The sequence below is a fragment of the Grus americana genome, chromosome 7 (genome assembly GCF_028858705.1).
Source record: "Grus americana isolate bGruAme1 chromosome 7, bGruAme1.mat, whole genome shotgun sequence".
Lineage (NCBI taxonomy): Eukaryota > Metazoa > Chordata > Aves > Gruiformes > Gruidae > Grus > Grus americana.
This window is the reverse complement of record NC_072858.1, coordinates 12645855-12666554: the sequence shown is the minus strand read 5'-3', so window position 1 is coordinate 12666554 and position 20700 is coordinate 12645855. Positions and strand designations below refer to the sequence as shown.

The window sequence follows — 20700 nt, the reverse complement described above, 5'->3', positions numbered from 1 at the left end:
GAAAGAACTACCATGGGCTGAATACAGATTTGAAACGAACCTGGAGTTCTATGATATTATCAGGAGAAAGAAACATTATAAAATCTTTATGTCTTTTGTAACTGGCATTTTTTCCCCTAAACTGATAAAAAAAAGCACTTGCAGGATTAACAGCAATAACACTTTTTTTTTTTTTACTTTACCTGACCACACAGATATATTTTTTTACTCCAAGCTCTGACAAGCTGAGATAATAAAATTTTCTCCATACAAATTCAGTGTCTAAACAACAAAGAAAGTCCTGCTTTAAATGGGACACGGATTGTTCTCTTCTTTAATTCTGTATACAAGCCTGGGTCCTGTAACCATTGATGTTAATATAAAAAGCCACCCAGTTTGTTTCAAGACTGCAAAATCAAGTGCAGTCAGCTAAGGGGCTTCTCCCTGCCTGGGGGATACATGTCCCCTTGAATATCCTTCAATTAAGAGTCCTGCCCAGCAAAAAGAGAAATACAGAATTCAAAAGCACTGATGAAATGTCATGAATGAGGATGATGAAAGTGCTTCTTCCTTTTGCAGGAAGGACCTCACAGAGGACATCCTTCCATAGCAAGAATTCATTCACCGATTTTCCTCCACATGTCTCTTTGGACCAGCTTCTGCAGGGTGCATCAGCAATGAAGCCTAGCGCAGAGTCCAAAGAGGCACCGAATGCTACAGTGCAGCAGCAGCAGCTTTGCCTTTCTTAGCACAATAAAACTGGGCTGAGAAATTCAGGAGACTCAGCAGAATTGCTTTTCTCTTGCCACCTCTTTTCTCCTTCCTTGATAAACCTCTGTCTCCTGTTGCCTGTGGCTTTTGTGTCCTTCTCTGGTAAATCTATTTAAAACTATACTCCTGACTGTATTAAGCAGATAAATAAGTGATGAATATTGCTGGTAAATATTTCTGAACTGAATGCTTAAAGCAATGTTTCAGTCTTTTTTCCTCAGAGGCACTGGGGAAGGAGGCTGAAATGGATAAAGTAAAAATCCACATCTGAGGACTGTAGGAATAGCAAGAGCTCAGAGAGAATTGGAGGGGATCACAACAGTCTGCTCTAAACCAAAACTGGTTCCATCAGAAGGAGGAAGGCATTCCTAGGTCAGGAAGGCTTTCTATCAGCCTGCTCAGCAGGGACCTGCGTTATTTTTAAGGGTATTTTTCTCAGGCTTGTTTTAACAAGATGACTTTCACAAAGTCCTAATTCTGCCTCTTCCAATAGATTTAAGGAATCTTCTTGGGGTGTGTTAAATGTGAACGTCTCTCGTACATCCCCAATCACACAAGCATTCTCTTAGAGATTCTCTCACAACCCAGCAGACCTTGAAGCGAATGTAAAAGAAATAAAAGCATGTTTCCCCCAGCAAATGTCACCATGGTACTTTTGTTCTGTACCTAGCAACAAAGTTTTGTAGTAGCAAACCACACAATCAATTTTAATGAAATAAAAACATACATTCTTAGAAAGCAACAAGTTATGGAACGAAAGGATATTTTGATCAGAAGTGCTGCATGAGTGTGTGTCCCTTACGAGCGTAAGGGGTTTAACCACTAATGGATTGACCGTGAGTCAATCCCATCAGTTATTTTCTCGAGCCTGGGCTCGAGCTTGGCACAGATTTGTACTGCACGCCCTATAGGAAGGTCAAAATCTTCAGGGAATTTCTTCCTATGCATTTTTTTTCTGGTTGGCTTTTTTACATTACCAGAGATATGTTAAACAGCTGAAATCCAGGACCTTTGGGCACCTACATGATGAACTACGCACAGAACTGAGGTATCTTCTCCCCAACAGAGAACTCACTGGAAGATAGAGAAATCATCAGGAAACCATATTCAGAGAATCATTGCCCAAGTATGCTCATAATTTTTATTATATGGTGAAAGATGATTTACTTTTTTTGACACATGGAAAAGTCTCCCATGATTCTGTGACTCTATATAGAAAAATCAATGTAACTACAGTTATGGGAGGGTGAGAAGGGAAATGCTGTAAATTTCCATGGTCCTGGAGTGAACTCATATAGCAAGAAACAAAATATTTATGAGATGAACCTCTTCAGGGTACATGTTACAGCTTCTGGGTTTAATTAATAACATAGCATAGATGTAGCTGGTGGGGCACAAAGGGGGTTTATCAGCACTGCCAAAGAGCCACCATTTCTCTCTTCTGGGATACTCAGGACTGTCTCAGACTTGGGGAAAACAGGTGATAGAGAGATTTCAATAATGTCATTCTCTGCCTTTTTTGTGCAAATTGCTGTGAGTCAGCAGGAATCTTGAAATGAAACTAGAAGCTGAACATTTTATCATGCCATTCATAACTCACCAATGGACTCTATTTCCTAGCATACAGCAGAGGAGAAAAGGCTTCAGAAGGAGATGAACCCAAATCATGAAGGCACTGTCTGTTAGATACTATCAAACATGATGGTCCATATATAACAAATGACCCAGGAATTCCCTAGATACTTGATTTCCAGAAGCTGAAGGCCTACTTTGCATATGCATATATTTACTTTTACACATATATATGTGTATGTGTATTTATGAAGAATTTATTTTATTTTTTAGGCACACTATATGTGTCTTACATACTACTTTCACAGCCATCCCTGGTCATTGCTGAGGTTAGATGTGTAAATGGAACTTTTATCTTAATGCTGCACAGACCTCAGATGTCACCTGGAAAAGAGTCTGTTCAGCATCAATTTTATGGAAGCCTTAGCAGATTACAGATATCTATTCAATCTTTCTTTCTTTTGACATACCTGCAGCATCAGGGAGCAACCTGTTCAGCCAGTTACATGTTTATTAATATCTACTCTCTGCAAGCCTACAGCCTTTCTCGTGAGCTCTGCATTGGTGTGGTAGAGAGCACACAGTTCTTGTGCTCATTGCTCACCAGTCAAAGTCTGCCTCTGTGCACACGCATGGCTCCGAGGTCATTGCCCCAGCATATTTTCCTTGCATGCATTTCTTCTCTGACTTGCGCTTCCTGTAGATCCGTTTTGCTCCCATGATGCAAGCTTCTCCCTAGAAACAAAACCAAAAATATCTTTCTCTGACACCCACCAGGCTATTTGTATCACCCAATTTTTCTAAGCCTGTGCAATGGGAGCTGTGACTCAAGAGAAGAGGATGGGAAGTCAAATACCATGTCAGTACACTGAAGCTAATTAAAGCTACTGAAGCTTTAACTGAAACTAAACCAGCTTTTCCAATACACACTAAGAAATGATCTGAGGTTACTTATGCATCTGATTCAGTTCTGAATTTGTTCCAAAGCCAATGAGAAATTGATTCAGGCCTATTTCTCATTTACAGATAGGTTTCACAGCAGCTGAAAACATAGTCTGATCCCTCTGCAATCCGAGACACAGAGCAAGTCTATTTCTTGGTCTGATCTCTTTGGCAATAATTTTGTTCAGTGGAAACTAGCAATATATGTATATGTAAATACTTTCCACAAACTATGAGTTCAGGTGTTACAGGGTTTGACTTGTTACGTGGATGATAATCTTTCCTTGTCTTTTCACTCCTATCTTCAGCACCCTGCTAAATATTTCTATCTGAGGAACAAGGCTCAGCCTTGTAATCTCAATGGAAAGCAAATCAAAAGGCAAGAGTCCACAGTAGTCTTCCTAAAAATAGTTCTGCAAGCTCCAGAGCCAACATCCTCAAAGATGTGCTGCAAAAGCCTTAGCATTTTTGCTTATGCAAGCACAAGAAAGCAAAGAACAAAATACAGAGGGGTCTCACTTGTTACCTTTTACACTGTTAAAATCACTGTAGGAAAGAGAAACTTTACATGGCTTTGATTTGCCCATGAAACAGAAGGGTCCAAATGGCAACTAGTGTAAAATGCTTGTGTCTCCTTGAAATTCAGGAAGCAGTATTGATTTTCAACATCTAAGGATCTAAATCATAACCAGTACTTTTAGTGTGGAGTTGTGCCTTGCGTGAGCAGCTCATCTGAGTCAAGCTACTTTAATTTCATATTCATTATTAAATTCTTGCCCAGTGAGATATATACAAAAAGACAACCTTTGATGATACAAATGAGTGTTCTCACTTTACACTTTAGTGGAGCCTGTAGTGTTTATATAACCACGGAATTTGGCCCATATTTTATTCTAACCTGATATAACACAGGCTGTTTTGTCAAACTTGACAGAGCTGGGAAGGTGCCCCAAGGCAGGCACAGGCACTGTGCAGAGCACATTACCTTGCTGGCACTTAAACAATGGTTCCAGGAGTGATGCAGCTGCTGCATCCAGGGTACAAGGGACAGAGCATGGGGGCCCAATGGACTAAGGAATAAAGTACCCGGCTCCCACTGCAGAAGTATCACAGCTGAGAGAGAATGGACAAGGATGAAAGTAAGAAGTGATGCTAAGAGGGCAAAAATTTGGAGAAACAACTGTGGAAGCAACTAGAAGGGTCTTAAGACACTGGCTCTGAGGACACAGAAGGATGGAGGAAAAGAAAGGAGGTAAGGACAGGGAAATTGGATGGGATATGTAAGACTGAAAGAGTTCAGGCCTCTTTCAGCAGCAGTGCTTCTGCTGTTGCATTCCTCAGCTCTGGATAAGTCTGAGCTAATTGCCTGCCTGGAGAATGAACCCAAAAGGCAGCTGTTCTTCCTTTGGGGCTCACAGAGTGCAACCTGAGGCCAACATGCCTACGTAACAAAACAGACCCATCCAGTAAGGGACAATCTGATACACCAACCTAACAGGAAAAGACATTGGATCATGTTGATTTTTAACCGTATGATCACCTCAGGTCAGATCCCAGCCTCCTTTCTTCTCACCTGGCTGTGGAGTTGCCAAGGCCTGTAGTCCTCTTCTGCACATCTCCGATCAAAAATGGACTTGTAGTCTACTTTCACCAGCTGCCACTCTGAGCGGTGGCTGAAATGTCCAAACACGCTACAGGAAACAGCAGAAAGAGCATACAGTAAAAGGTAGCACCAGATGGAGTCTGGTAGTTACAGAGGTACAGTCACCCACAAATTTCCAACAGAGATTAATTGCTTTAGGATTGCCAGTCCTACTGGTTTTCACTTGATTGACCTCATGAAAGTCAGGCGTAGGCTCCTGAATACCTACAACCCTCTTACAAATTGCATGTAGCTCTTATTCTGTGGATCAAGATACTCTCACTTATGCCAATCCCCAAAATGACTATACCGAAAAGACTTGACATGGGGTTGTAGACAGTTATACCTATAGGAGTTTGATATCTCAATTATTAGTGTTGAGAATCCCTTCCACGTGAATTAAAATCAGAACCTGAAGGGATCATGCTTCGTACATCTCTATTAACTCAGGTTAGTTTCCAAGCCACAATCTGTTCATTACAGGTCAGTCCATTTTTTACAGACAGAAACTAAATTTTCCTCCTGTTTTTGCAAATCTGATCTCAGGTAAAATGTCACAATTTCTGGCAGGGTGAATCCAGATTTATGCACCATGCAGAGCTCAGCATACCATGTTGAAACTAATCATAATTTTTCATGAGTCAGCCTCCAAGCAATATTTTGTCATTCATTTTTACAAAAGAATGTCTTCATTTTCCTGTGTCTCAGTTAAAAAAAAAAGTAACAGCAAAACATAGCTATAAAAATACCTCACCATTTTTCTTTCAAATATTCATCTGTCAAGAGTAACTCTGCTTTAAATCACATTCAATTTAAGGAGTCAGGTTTCATGCTGATAAGCTAAGTGATAGCAGTTTTGCAGCTTGCAAGGAACCATGTTGTCATTCCCTCAATAATATCGCAAATGAACGTTGAGGATTTAGCAACAGAAGACTGCATACTCCTGGTTTCAGCTAGCACTTGGTTTCGTCCCCAATCAGAAATGCTATTATGTTACAAACAACCCTCATAAGGTATTTTCGGTGTAGTTCCCATCAACATTAAAATGAAGGCATGCTCACTTACGTCATGATGAGAGTTTCCTCTCCAGGTTCCCCTAATACTCCATCTACAAACAGTGGGAGGGATGTGAAACTGTACTTGCTCCAAGATCTTCCTTCATCAAAACTTAACCTAGCGGAGAAAGCAGAATTAGTATCTTCTTCCCTTACTTTCCTCCTACTTTACTTGAAGAGACTCTCTAGTCCACTACAGCTGCTATGGAGAAGTAGGAAGCAGCTTCTGTTCTTGGATACTGCATTTTTAGTCCTTTAAATAGCTGCTTTTTTGGGATCAAATTTGTTTGGCATCATACTGCTAACCCATGCCTAATACTTAAGTGGTGGAAACTAATAAAGTTATGTTAGAGATTGATGCATTAAGGGCAAAAGGTAACCTAGAGCTAGGATTTTTTTTAAATAAACAAATGATTTTGAACATCTTATTTTTGGGTCCCCAACATAAGATATTTTAAGGAGGTTAGCTTTCTGGAGCACAAGATCTTTGCCTCTTCTGACCAGCAGTCTTCCCTGTGGTAGGCCTATGTGAAAGCTTGGAACCACTCATCGTTTCCTCGGACTTGGGTCTGTGTGTGTCCAATATTGATATGACACTGACTGTAGTGGAAGTAAATAATGCAAAACATCATATTCTACCTACCACATAAACTCAAGAGTGCTAATTAGCAGGGACACTTTTGCCTTATTGGCTATACAACCCTGAATCTATTCAACAAAATTCTGGTTCATAAGTTCTGCCTGCAACATAGAAGACAAGTTCATCAATAATTTTGAAAATTAAGAGCACTGTGGCAACTTAGTAAGAGACAAAGACATAATTCAGTTTCATATTACATACATAGCCAAACCCAAGAAGTCAAGTTGTGGTAAACCAGGAAAATTGTAGAATAACATTGACAATACCTCAGATCTGGCCAAACTGAAGCTATATAAGCTGGAATTGCCGGGATTTCTTAGATTTATCTGTGTTACTGTTTGCCAGTATCTTAACTGATATTTTCTAGATTGTAGCTACAGAAAAGTCTGGATGCAGCCTAACTGCCTACTTCCTGGCATCTGAAAAGAGGGACAGCCGATATTTAGCATAGACAGTCATTACCAGAGATGTCTGATAGGCAGAGATGTGTGTTTCATGGCAACCAGTACTCCACCTTGATCCAGGTACAGAACACTGTGCTCTTCCTCAAAGATCTGGGGGGGAGGAAAAAAAAAAAACAAAACATATATTTAAATCTATTTTCCTTAGTATCGAGAAAATGTCATAGTTCTTTAAATACAATCATGACAGAGGACAGGTATTTGCTAAGGAAGTTACTGTATAGAGGCTGTTCTTGGGTTTTGTTTTTTTAAAACTTTTCCCAGGTCCTTGGAAAATGCATTCTGTCTCTGCTCAATGGAGAGTTAGAAACATGAATTTTTACAAGGATCAACATTTTCCCTCCGTTCAGTGACAGATTTATGTTTAAAGAAGAACTTTATGTGTTTGCATTTATCTGGCCCTATCTCACATAAGTGATGTAGACAGAAAAATGAGGGCTGGTCAAACATTGTAAAATAATTTGATTCTTAGAATATCAAATATTTAAAAAAGATTTTTCTTTTCCTGTGTCTTTTTTGTATTGGCTTTCTGCAAACATCTGCTCTCTGGTTTATATAGCAGCACCTGTCAGTCTGGGAAAGTCACTCTTCCTCTCCACGACTTGATATCCTACCCAGAAAATAGGAAAAATAGAACTTCCTGTTCTGAGGATAAACACATTAAAGGGTAGCAATGCTTTGTTACCAGGTGGATTTTCACTAAATATGAGGCACTTGATTTAACTTCATCATCCAGTCTTTTTCTGCAATTAATGGAGAGATAGGTCACTTCAGATGAACTGAATTCTAACTTTTTCTCCACTAACCTAAGAGCAAGGCAAAATTATCGGTTCATATGGACGCTGAACTTTGGACAACTCAACCTAGGTGAAATGAGTCCCACACATAGTGAGGGAGAAGCAGACTACTGCAACTGCTAATTCTATGGAAATTATAATCATGAATGAAGAGAAATATGGTTTGATCGGTACAAGGGCTGTACAACAGTAAAAGGAAACGCATACTCTTTCCATATATATTAATATTTTAATCTGTTCTATGCTTTGCTACAGGGTTAAACTGAGGTAAAACTCTGAGAGGAATTATAAAAATAATTTTCTGTTATATGAAGTCTAATGACATATTCAGTCTTTTGCTTTGTGCATCTCTCTACCTCTCAGAAGGGAATAAAAGTTTTCCCTTTTGTATAGATTAGCAAAAAGCTACTCAGAACCAAAAGAAACAAAAAATAACATTTTGAATCTACTTCAATGACAATTTCCTATGATTACTATTTAAACCTGTGATTCTGTGTCATTTACCTGTCTCCAAGTGTTCCCAGCATCAGAAGAAACAAACATGCTGATATCATTGTCTGATAGTTCAGTGCCTATATTACCTGTAAGATGAGCATTGATTAGTGATGCAACATAAGAAACAGCAGAATTGGCAAATCAGTGGAGTAAATGTATTTATTTCCCTTTTGTAATCATAGAACTTTTACTTTTGGGAAGAGAAAGAGGGGTAAGGTAAGGGAAAGACTTTCGATCTGAAGAAAATATATATAAAAGATCCAGTGCATACAGCTCTACACACCTGCACATGCAACTGAAATGCCCTGGTTTCAATCTGATGTTCATGGGAGTAGAGGACTAGAAATTATCTCCTTGGTTTGAATGTCCGTTTCCACAAAAAAAGTATGACAAGTTGAAGGTCCAAAAGGACTTCTGTTTGACAGCCTGCCTTCCTTCCTTCCTTCCTTCCTTCCTTCCTTCCTTCCTTCCTTCCTTCCTTCCTTCCAGCTGGTGGTGTGACACCCCACTCAACACCCTCCACACCCATCACAAACTCAAGATTTTGTCAGTGTTTGCACATCATACACAGGCGATCTTTAAATGTTTCATACCTGAAGCTACAATAATACTGGGGGCAGTGTCTCGGCTGGCGATGTTTCCTGAGGTATAGGGATTCTCTGAGACCTTCAAGTGAAGATGAAGGGAGCAATAGGGCTATGGAGAAAGGGAAAATATAAGTAAAAAGCAGACACAACATGAAGTGTACGCTCCCACTTCTACAGGATTAGAAATATACAGTGTCTTTCTGTATTATTTCCTAACCACTGCATCCAACTACCCTTAGAAATGTACAGCCACTGTCCTTGTTCTGTTGCGAGAGCTTCACTATCATTTTCTAACGCAACCCATTCCCACTGGGAAACTGATTCACTAGGCTGAAATCCTCTCACAAGGACAAGATCTTTGAGGCTGTACCCACAAAGAAGGCAACCAGGCTTGCAAGAGTAGGTAACAGTAAAGACTACCTAGCTCCCCTGGCTCCTAGATCTCTTGAGAAGCAAGCAGATATGCTGAAGTAGGCTGCAGATATGATGAAGTGACTCTGAGAGCAGAAGTGCCCAAGCTATCTCTGCAATGAGAAACAATATAACCCTATTGGTGTGGTGCTGAGTCACTACTAATTAGCCTTGAGAAACAACTTAATTCAGACAGTATCATACCATTTCTTGACTCTGAGTATTTTTGACACATGACTCTGTTCTACACTGCACTAAGAAGAAATACCAGGACTGGAAATTGTTAGTTTAAAAGTTGTTTAATACAATACTTCGTCACCCCATCTAGATGTAACCTTTGAAATTTCAATACAAATACATCCATGGAAACCTCACCTATTTGTTATTGATTTTGTATGTCAGGTAGTCAGATAAGACAGGAACGGTACAGAATAAATCAGGTGAGCAAGAAGGTACAACAGACAGGCAGATTCCCAAAGTTGCCATTACAATTCCCTCCAAATCTGTAGTTTGGTAATTTCTAAAAAAATTGATATTTGCCTTCTCTTGGGTTTTATTTTCAGTATTTTTTTCTTCCATACCTCATGAAGACTCCTTCATGAAACTTGGTATGGGAAGGGAGGTGGAAAAATACCGTCAAGAAAACCCGAAGCAAACTGACCAAATTGAAGGGGACATCACACAGGAAGGAACACACAGCAAAGCCCATGCTTCAGCTTGCACAGCTCTGTAAGACAGGCAGGAGAGGCTATGCAGAAGGCCCTTCAGGCTTTTAGGGGGCAGGTCTTTCTGTCTAATATCAGTTGCCTAAAGGCTAGCTCTCCAGCCCCAAAAGTTTTGTAGGCTTCCTCTGCAGGATACCTAGCCCCATAGGTCACTGAAGGAAGACCACTGATCCATCCCCTCTAAAGGTGTCTATGACTCTGAAATTAAAACTGCCCTGTGGAGAATGACAACAACAGAGGGCAGAAGGGGGTTTGGACAAAGGTGAATGTGGGTGGTGAGGAAGGATGGGAGCTCTTACTTATGTGATACAGAAAAAGGGGACATGGGTTGTGAAGAAGAGAACACAACCTGCCAAGTGGAATGTACTGAGCAGCCTAACTCTGACAGCTTTGCGAGGGCAGCCGCTGGAGCAGCCTGGGGGCGCGGGGAGGGAGTGGAAACCAAATTGAGCTGACATGCATGCAGGAAGTGGAAAAACATTGCAAGAGCATGAATTCTTGCCTTTTACATTTTTACAAGTTGAGAAAAGACTAAATACAGAACATATTTTTAAAACTAACATACTCCAAGCCCACTTCAGCATTTTGAACACAGTAGCTAATGGCAGCAACTCAGCCAGTTCCCCACTCTGACAGAGATTAGACCTCATTAGACTCAAATCTTTGTGCTACTAGAGGTTTTCTTTCAAATTTGTCTCATTTCACAGATAGAGTACACAGAAATGGAATATATATCTCAAAAGTTAAAAGCCAGGTCACCTAAGTGGAAGGATGGTATATTTAGTGTCAAACTTAATATTGGTTAGAGTGCAGTAATGCTTACAGTGTCTAGTGACAACTGGGTATGGTGAAAAACTAACCTCTCCACTCTAGCCAAACACCTAAAGTTATTGCCCATGGACATCTCATGTCTTTGCTGTGACAGCATTCTCTTCTCCATCCCTGATGTACACCTTCTCCATCTGTATCCTTATATAGACACATATTTTTCCAGACTGGTTTGTCTTCCATCACACTGTTGGTCCCTTTGTATTCCTCCTCTAGCTCCCACAGCTTAACTCGTATACAGACATCTCAGCTTTGCTTTTTAGAATTTCCATCAATTGTCTCTATCCTTCTTGTAACCAACAGGCTACTGAAAAAATTATTTTCATCAGAATCACCAATTTTGAGTTTCCCTGTCATTGCTTAGTACCCAGCAGTGCTAGGTGCTGCACAATCACCAAGGGAAAGACAACCACTGCCACAGAGCATTTTCAACCAAGGCAGAAGATAAAGCATGAGTGACGTAGCCCATTGCTCTGCTCACTCTCACAGTTCTTACAATCACGCTGGCATTCATTACTTGCTTCCTGATATTTCTAAGCCAGCACTTTTATGCTCCCCTCTCAGGAGGCTCATCAATCCTTAGTAAAATTTCTCATAAATACCTACAAACCCACTTCTTGGTTGTTCTGCAAAGCCCACCTGAACAGTCTCCAATGGCATAACATAGACCCCAGCTATTAGTGACTGTCCCTGATCAGGAGTGGGGCAAAGTATTATAACGCAAGGATGATGCTAGACACCACTCACAAAGCTAGGTGTAGCCGCAGTATTTGCTCACCTGTAATAGCAAGGAGCAATGAAGAGAGATAAACACTTCCAGGAGAGAGATTCAAAACACCTCACTTGGATGCTTAAATTATTCTGTAGCAGATGGTGTGAATGCCCTCCCTTATGAGAAATGGGTCTTTGTCCTGAAATCCTTATAATCCGTATAGACAAGACAAACAAAATATGGGAGGGAATAAACAGATGTCTGGGGAAGAGAGGCACAGAGAAAATAAATGACTTGCCCAAGGTCACACAGGAAATTGGAGATAGGGCTAAAAATTGAATAAAGATTCTCCTGAGATTCAGCCCAGTGTTTTAACCACAAGACCATCCTTGAAATCTAATTTATTAACTCTCCTAGACAGATGTCCATAACCTGCAAGATAGAATTACTGCTCAGTTAACCACTTCACACACAGCACAAGCTAAGTATCAAACAAAACCAGCATCTTTGGGATATAATACCTTGGCAACTATTTTTTGAAGATTAAGTGTATTCGGCAAAGAAAACAAGTGGTATAACCAAGAAAAATAAAACCATGGGATTAAATGGAATTTCATTGCTTTCCTCCATCCTCATTACTCAGAGCCATCTCACAAAAAATGCAAAGAAATTCTTTGAGTTGCTTTGAAACAAAACACCTCGAGTGTACTGTCAGTAGAGGGATGGTTCCATCTGGCTTGCCTTGTGTTTCAACCAGATTCCCTCTTACCCTCCTTAACAGCCAACTTAGCTGCTATGTACTTATTTCTGCATTAACTCTCCCTTAGTTTAGGTTTAAAGACCAGATGCACAGAGGACACAACACTGCACTCGCAGGCTGGGGACCATCCTGTCATTCTGGGAAAGAGCAGATCCCATTCTGCCAACAAGCGGGAACATACGTCATTGCTGTGTCCCAAGCTAACGCTAGAGACAATTATGCTGAAAACTAGCAGTATGAAAGCATTAGTATCTTCTGTGGAGTAAGGATGGGAGCTAAGCTAGATGTACAATGGACTATTAAGAATTCACTTAGCTACACCATAAAGAGAAGTGGGACCATGCCAAGAACAGCGATATGTAGAGGGAAAGGAGCAACTGATGTAAGGAGGTAAAACTTCTGGTGAGGTAGGGATAGACAGAGTGTGGCTAAAGAGATGAGTGGAGTTTGTGAACTGTTTACTACAGCTATGTCACATTGACAAGGAACAGAATTGCCCTAGAGCAGGGGACAATTCCTTTTCTCAATGCTTTTCCACAGCAGAATGCCATTACAGATCCCTGACTTATTTCCAGGAACTTACAACACTTCCAATGCTTTTGCTTCGCAAATTTTCCCTACCGCTCCCAACTTCTGTGGTCTTTACCATTTCTTGAATTCTTGCATTCCATATTCTGCCTTCAGCTTCCTCCATCATTAACTGTGAAGCACAAATCAGATTTTTAAATAGCTTGGCGCTCTCTTGTAGGATTATTTTACTTTGTGATTTTGGTGCATTTTCTGTACCTCCCTTTCTTTTGCAAGCAGACTGCCTGTTCCTAACAAGTCATTTTAGTTCAGATTTCATCTATTTGCTTTTTTGCAGATTTGCAAGTCAAATACCTGAGACCCTGTATGTTCAGCTGATGATCCCTGCCCTGCTACTGTTCCACTAGCTTGTGACAACCTAAGCATGAAGGAGGCAGACAGGCTCAGGCAATGAAAGAGGCTTCTTGCCTGTTTTACCTCATGTTAAGGGAAGAGGAAAAATAAATATGGCTAAACATTCCTCTGGCCTTATCATGTGGAAGGGCTGACTAAGTTCCTTCCCATTCTTCTGGAAGGGCAAAGACTGAGCTATGTGGTTTAAGTCCATTGAGGATTTGTCCCTTACCACCCTGAAATCATGGACCTATTTCTACAGATGCTCATGCACCTAAGATGTGTACCCCAGCCCAAGTCACAGAGCATTTAGGAAGTGGTTGCTTTCCAGTGAAAACAGGATGACAAGGCTACATGGAGATTGCACAGGTGGAAACAATTCTCAGGGCAACTACATGGTTGCATAGAGAGCAAAATAAAATGAACCAGTGTTTAAATAGTGGTTTGGGCACACTGGAGCAACAAAGATATAAACACAATCCACAGGGAACCAAGAGCTTCTCTGGGTCAATTCTCACTGTGTCCCTACAAGTGCCCATGCTTCTGCCTCTGCTCATGACCCCTTAGAATCATAGAATCATTTTCATTGGAAAAGACCTTTAGGATCATCGAGGCCAACTGTTAACCTAGCACTGCCAAGTCCACCACTAAACCATGTCCATAAGCACCACATTTACAAGTCTTTTAAATACCTCCAGGGATGGTGACTCAACCACTTCCCTGGGCAGCCTGTTCTAATGATTGACAACCCTTTCTGTGAAGAAATTTTTCCTAAAATCCAATCTAAACCTACCCTGGCACAACTTGAGGCCACTTCTTCTTGCCCTATTGCTTGTTACTTGGGAGAAGAGGCCAACGGCCACCTGGCTACAACCTCCTTCCAGGTAGTTGTAGAGAGTGATAAGGTCTCCCCTCAGCCTTCTTTTCTCCATGCTAAACAACCCCAGTTCTCTCTGCTGCTCCTCACAGGACTTGTGCTCCAGACTCTTCACCAGCTTTGTTGCCCTTCTTTGGATGCAGTCCAGCACCTCAGTGTCCTTCTTGTAGTGAAGGACCCAAAGCTGAACACAGCACTCGAGGTGCAGCCTCACCAGTGCCGAGTACAGGGGGATGATCACTTCCCTAGTCCTGCTGGCCACACTATTTCTGAGACAAGCCAGGATGCTGTTGGCCTTCTTGGCCGCCTGGGCACACCGCTGGCTTGTGTTCAGCCAGCTATCAGCCAATACCCCCAGGCCCTTTTCTGCTGGCCAGCTTTCCAGCCGCTCTTCCCCAAGCCTGTAGCGTTGCATGGGGTTGCTGTGACCCAAGTGCAGGACCTGGCACTGAGCCTTGCTGAACCTCATACAGTTGGCCTCTGTCCACGGATCCAGCCAGTCCAGATCCCTCTGTAGAGCCTTCCTACCCTCCAGCAGATCAACACTCCAGCCCAACTTGGTGTTGTCTGCCAACTGACTGAGGGTGCACTTGATCCCCTTGTCCGGATCATTGATAAAGAGAACTGGCCCCAGTACTGAGCCCTGGGGAGCACCATTTGTGACCAGGTGCCAGCTGGATTTAATTCTATTCACCACCACTCTTCGGGCACAGCCATCCAGCCAGTTTTTTTACCCAGCAAAGCCTTGCCTAGCTATACCATCCTCAAGGGAATTCCAGCTTGTCTAGGCATGCCTGGTCTAATTTCAAATGAAAAGAATTCTGTTATCAGGTGCCCATGAGTATAGTAGCAGACACAGTATGGATGGGAAGACTTAAGGGAGCCATAACCCCCTCTCTCCATAAGAACCATCCGGTCCTGGTTTATAGGCAGTCATACGACCACTTCCACTATGTAGTGGATAACCACAGTGGCAGCATACCCCTGTACAAAAAATGCATAGTTCCTGCAAATGACCATTCGATAAGGACCCTGCAGAGCAGTACCTCTGGCTCATTTAGAACCACAATGGCAAGTCAGAGCTCTCTTGATCAGTGTGCAATATTAAGAAAGATGTTTTCTCAGAACTCAAACTTCAAATGTATGGGTAAAGAATAGATCTTACTTTGATTATTTCACTTGCCTACATGGTTTTTATTTCTCCTGCGTTGCCAGCCCCCCAAAATATGACACTATCATATAATAAAAATCTTGAGTTTCTGATAAAATTGGTCATAATTTGAAAAAGTAAAGGCGTGGGGTTTTTTGTCAAATATGTTCAGTTGAGTTAAAACTATATTACAATCTATTTGAAATACAAAGACTGCTACACATACACCTTTCAAAAAAATTCAATTGCCTTATGTCTGCAAAGTTTTCTGAACGTCATCTTTTTGGTTTTCATCTTCTAGAAAGATTTAATTTAAAAATGCCCTTAGTTACAATTTTTAAAAACTTGGAAGAAGAAAACAAATCCCCAAAAATTTAGTCATGCTCTGAAAGAACTCTTCTATTTAACCTCTAGTCCTCTCTATTTATTTTGTTCCAAACTGGAGAGAAAATGAAAGGCTTGCATTTTGGCCCAATCAAAAAATCAATTATTCGAACAGCTTCAAATATCAAGTTATTTATTCTTTGCTCTTGCAACAATGCATGGGGTTCAGTTAAGTGATTAGTGTAGCTACATACCACAATGCACACAATGTAACGCCAATTCAAACAAACTTACAGCCTCTTTCCTTTTTTTCCTTCCCCCCCCCCCACTTTTTTTTTTTTCAGATGGAAAATAGCATGCAGGTACAGGACAGCAGGAGGAAGAGCAGTGTAAGTAGTGCCACTGATTCTGCCTGGAACCATGTTAGAATTTGTGAAACATAAAAGCTATTACTGAGAATCTCAAAGACTGGGGTTCTGAGTATTTTCCCACTACTGTGTATAGATTATATTGGCTGAAAAACATGTTGAGATCAGTCTAATATTTCTAATTTGACAGAGATCTCCAATTCTATTCACATTGCTTATATTTCACTTTCACTCTTGGAAACTGTTTGTATATAATGATGATTAAAGACATATATATGTTGATCTATATCAATAAATACAGAGACAGATACAATATACACCCAACACATAGCTATACATATATTTGGATGAATGTGTCGATTCTCACTTCTGAGGTCAAAGAGAAAATGATAAATATTAATACTGCCAACAGAGTGGCCTGAAAGAAATCAGAGCTCTCCTTTCCTTTGAGCCTGTCTCAAGTTACTAGGTCCCTGACAGTTCCTGAGCTACAACAGCTCACTCCTCCCATCTAGTGTCCAGAGAATCAACTGCGCAGAAACGGCATCCAGCTTCACCTGCTGTTTAAGGGGAGGCCATCAGTTGTGCAAAAGGAAGCTGATCTATGATGCTTTCTTTTGTTCCAGAAATTAAATTAAATTAAGCTAAATTACAATGTCAGCTCTTGCAATACCACCTGGCAGCCCAAGCCTGATGTACTGCATTGTTAATATGCACAATTCCGTCCAGGAGATACATTGCATGCAGAGAGTAGCTGCCCTCTCCTTCTTGTGTTACCTAGCAGAAAAAGATTGTCCTGGGATGTTATCATCCCCCAACTTTCCCCCTTCCCCAGGTACTTACTAGGAGACAGTGAATGGGGTTTCCTCTCAGATCAGTGTCCGGAGCTTGCAACAAACTCCAGTCTCTCCCTTTGTTGTAGGTGATGAAAGTTTTCACTTGGTTGTCAATCTTCTTGTTAGCCAAGAACATTCCTTTTATCCCTGCTACCTAGGAAAAATTGACATGGCTGAAAAATAGATCAGGCCAATGCAGGTTCTGTGCATGTGTGTCTCTTGCTCTGTCAAACCCAACAGGGACCTGGTGGCTGTGTCAGCGTGGTAGATGTCAGGGCAAGAATTGCCAAGCAGCATCAAAGGAAGGCAAATTGAGGTGCTGGCGACAAGATAAGACCATCACAAGTGGAAAGGTGACAAATGGAAAAGAGAGCTTATATTTCAGAATCAGCATGGGAACATGGTAAGATGTCAGTAGCATTACCTGTAAAGTGACAAACTCAACTGTGTAGGCACCCTTCCCCCTGAAAGATGAAATACGTACAGGGCAATTATTTATGTCTTGCACTGCAGTAGCAGGAAACAGCAGCAGTTTTGGCCTTGCAAAGAAAATGGCAACAGACACATAAACTTGCAGTTCAGTGCATCTATTCTCATACAGCCTGCTTAAGACACTTCATCTAAGGATCCCAATGTGTTTCATAATTATCAGTGTTTCAACAGGATAATTTGGGGCACAGAGGTATTTTTATTACCGTTTCATATTTTGAGGAAACCAAAGCACTGGTGACCCAAGCAAGCCTACCCAGTATGCTAGTTATAGAGCTAGCAATGAGATTCCTATCCTTTTATTTTCCCTGGTGTTTTACCCAACAGCTTTAGTCCATAGAACTGCAGGAGGATTTTGTAAAGATGTGATGCTAACAGACTCGTGTTGGAACCAAGCCCAAAAGTGTCTTAGTAGGGAGAAAAAAAGTCAACCTCAAACCACAACTCACACTGCAGAATGTTCCCATCTTCTCAGCACACTGAAAATCAATAGCCCAATAGCTGCTGCAGCTTGTGAATGAATTTGTTAGGCTGTCATTCTGCAATCTGAGTGCTGCAATAAAAAGGGAAGCAAAATCGGGAGGAGGGGGGAAAGTGAGAAACTTTTTGGTTTCCAGCAAGTCTGTTCGGTCATCCACCCCATCTCTTCTTACGATGTAGAACTAGTACACAGAATCATTCATCAAGACTTTTTATTCATAGAGATTATTACTTAATTAGCATCATGTGGCAAATGGTTACACAGCAGATTCAAAGTTTGTTCCAGCTCAACTGATTTAATTATGTGGCTGGATTTGAATGCTACAGCTCTTAGTGAGTAGGACCTTATTGCACTTTTAGTCACATGTGAGACTAGTAGTGTGTAGTGCATTGGGATACATAGTCATTCTGCAGAGCACTTTCATGCTTGAGCAATGGTACTGAACTTCATTTGAGGTTATGTAAAGACTTAGAAATTACCTGCTATAATGAGCAATAGTCTTTAAATTAAGTAGTTAACTAATTTATTATTGATATAAGCATAAAAAGATAATATTTTCAATTTTTTAGCTGGATTGTTTGGTCCCACCCAACTAAGTATTCAGTATTTCTTTGTTGTTGTAGAAAGGCACGCTGAAAAGACAAAGGTATTCTATCTCCCAGTGATACTGCATGAATAGACAGGGCTGGAAAAATAACATAGTTCTGCCTTTACTACCAGAGGCCAGAGCCTATAGGTCCATTTGTACTTTTCTTTGTTGTTCTGAAATAGTTGTATTATATAGTCCCTGTGAAATGCTGGCCATAAATGATTAAAGAGCATTTTATATATCAGGTGATAAATGTGTTCTGAAATCCTGTGAATTTTTCTTTTTATGATTCTAGTCATGGGCTGGGACTCAGAATCCTTTCCCGAGAAAGCAAAGTGTAAGTTATACTGTCAGTCTTGGACAGCTTTATCTTAAAAAAAAACCCGCACACACTATACATGTTTGTGTGCTCTCAGTAGGAAGAGATACATCTATTGCATATACACAACCATGATACACACAATGATCTGTTAATCCCTCCTGTTCATACAATCATAAGAGAGAAAGAATCATGCAAGTAAGTGCATGACCACCAGCGGTCAGAGAGGAAAGCACTCCATCAGCTCCCACACACACATTGTAGACAACCCTCACCACTCCGAATGCATTGTGTGCAGATACAAACACCGTCCACAGTTTTAGAAAGATTCATATAAGACACTCGAACACAGAACTCAAAACAGACTCCCCATCACCAGCTTCATACATCAAACATATACTTTCCATCCAATTTGCATACTGCTAAAAAAAATAAGTCCCAGAGTGACAGGCATATCTACTATAGCTATAGACACATCTCCTCATAGTCTGTTATCACTTCAGGCATGGACTCCCAACAGGCAGGACTGTCTTGCTGTGGACCAGTCCAACTACAGAGCCAAGCAGAGCCATACCACATCAGTGGGGAGATGCAGGAATTAGAAAGGGCACTCAGACCCAACAGCCAGTGATTCTTGCTCTTCCCTTGCTCTAGGAGATAGTCTTTAGGACTTTTGTGACTGCAGACCTACTGAATGCTGAGTCCAGTGTGCTGCTGATGAAGTGGCACTGGAAGGTGGTGGAGAGAAGAGCTATTCTCATATCCTGCTCTGTCCAACAAGCTGAAGAGGGAATAGTGTCCCTCTAGGAGTGGTCTCATCCTCTACAAGGTCCAGCAGCAGAAGAGCCCACACACTGAAATAACAACCTGAGCGAAAAGCTCCTGATGACTTACAGGAGAAGAGAAGGGAGAACATGATGAGGCACCATCAAAGAACTTCTATTTTCTCTTTGTGCCCAATGCACTTCCCCATTGAGCAGCACTGAGCAGATTTGTCCTTGATGTAGAATCAGTTTTGGAATCTACACACACAAACACATTCACTACAATGCAACCAGAAGAACTTAGTTCTAACACCTGAAAAACATGCATACAGAAACATGCACATTCAACAGGTCTTTCTCTGGCATCTTCTCAAATAATCTTGCTTTTCTAAGTATACTGCTGCCACCACAGAAGAACTCATTTTGCCATCTCTCCACTTCCTTTTAATTTATCTATGGATTTTTTTCTTCTCTCGTTTTCATCTCCATTTACCCCTAGAGCATTCATCATTTGCAACAACCGTACTGGGAGAATCATGCTGGATGGTTTTTTGTTCCCTTCCAGCTAGAACATCAAATTGAAAGGAAGGTTTGTGCCAGGTTCAGTTGCAGCCAATATTCTTTCTATCTAGATAATCAGCAGATATGACGCCACAAGTCTGATTCCATCAATTTCAATCCAGGTTATTGTGTGGTGTCAGCCTAATAAAACAAAGGCTTTTCTTTCCCCCCTGGGATGTAGGACACCTTTACATAATGCAGTGAAACTGCTTCTTGAGCTGACAGTAATAAGAGACAACAGTTTTTCCATGGGCTGCCAGTGCTGCAGAGAGATTAATAGTAAAAATCTCCAAACGACTGAAATGCCAGTGCCCGTCCTCCTACAGTTCATCTGAATTTATGTACACAACACTTGGGCTTTCTGTTTGGACAATTCAAGGTGATTTCCAAGTAAAGGGCAGCTGAAGAAAAACTGTATAGCAGAGCTAATATTCAGACAGTGATGGGGAAATATGGGAAGCATTTTCATTTTCAAAGGAACTCAAATTAGTTCATGGACTTTATTCTAAATGGTCTGAAAATACCCTGGAGGAGACCTTAAAAGAGAAGCTGACCCTCAAAACAGCAGCTGAGGATTGAACTTCTACTTAGCTGAGTGATGTCTCCAGAAGCAAAACAGGCAGCAGAGCAAGGGAAGTACCAGG

General features: G+C 41.1%; 1 protein-coding gene across 4 annotated transcripts in view; it reads right to left on the bottom strand.

The window, feature by feature from the left end:
- SORCS1 (sortilin related VPS10 domain containing receptor 1) overlaps nt 1-20700 on the bottom strand; it is a 299661-nt gene that overhangs the window by 49531 nt on the left and 229430 nt on the right. For all 4 annotated transcript variants that reach the window (XM_054832339.1, XM_054832336.1, XM_054832337.1 and 1 more), the window contains exons 10-16: nt 16861-17007; nt 8948-9050; nt 8364-8440; nt 7064-7155; nt 5972-6079; nt 4838-4955; nt 2927-3057 (exon numbers count right to left, since the gene is read on the bottom strand). In XM_054832339.1, the coding sequence (XP_054688314.1) occupies nt 2927-3057; nt 4838-4955; nt 5972-6079; nt 7064-7155; nt 8364-8440; nt 8948-9050; nt 16861-17007 (776 nt within the window). The remainder of the gene's footprint in view (nt 1-2926; nt 3058-4837; nt 4956-5971; nt 6080-7063; nt 7156-8363; nt 8441-8947; nt 9051-16860; nt 17008-20700) is intronic.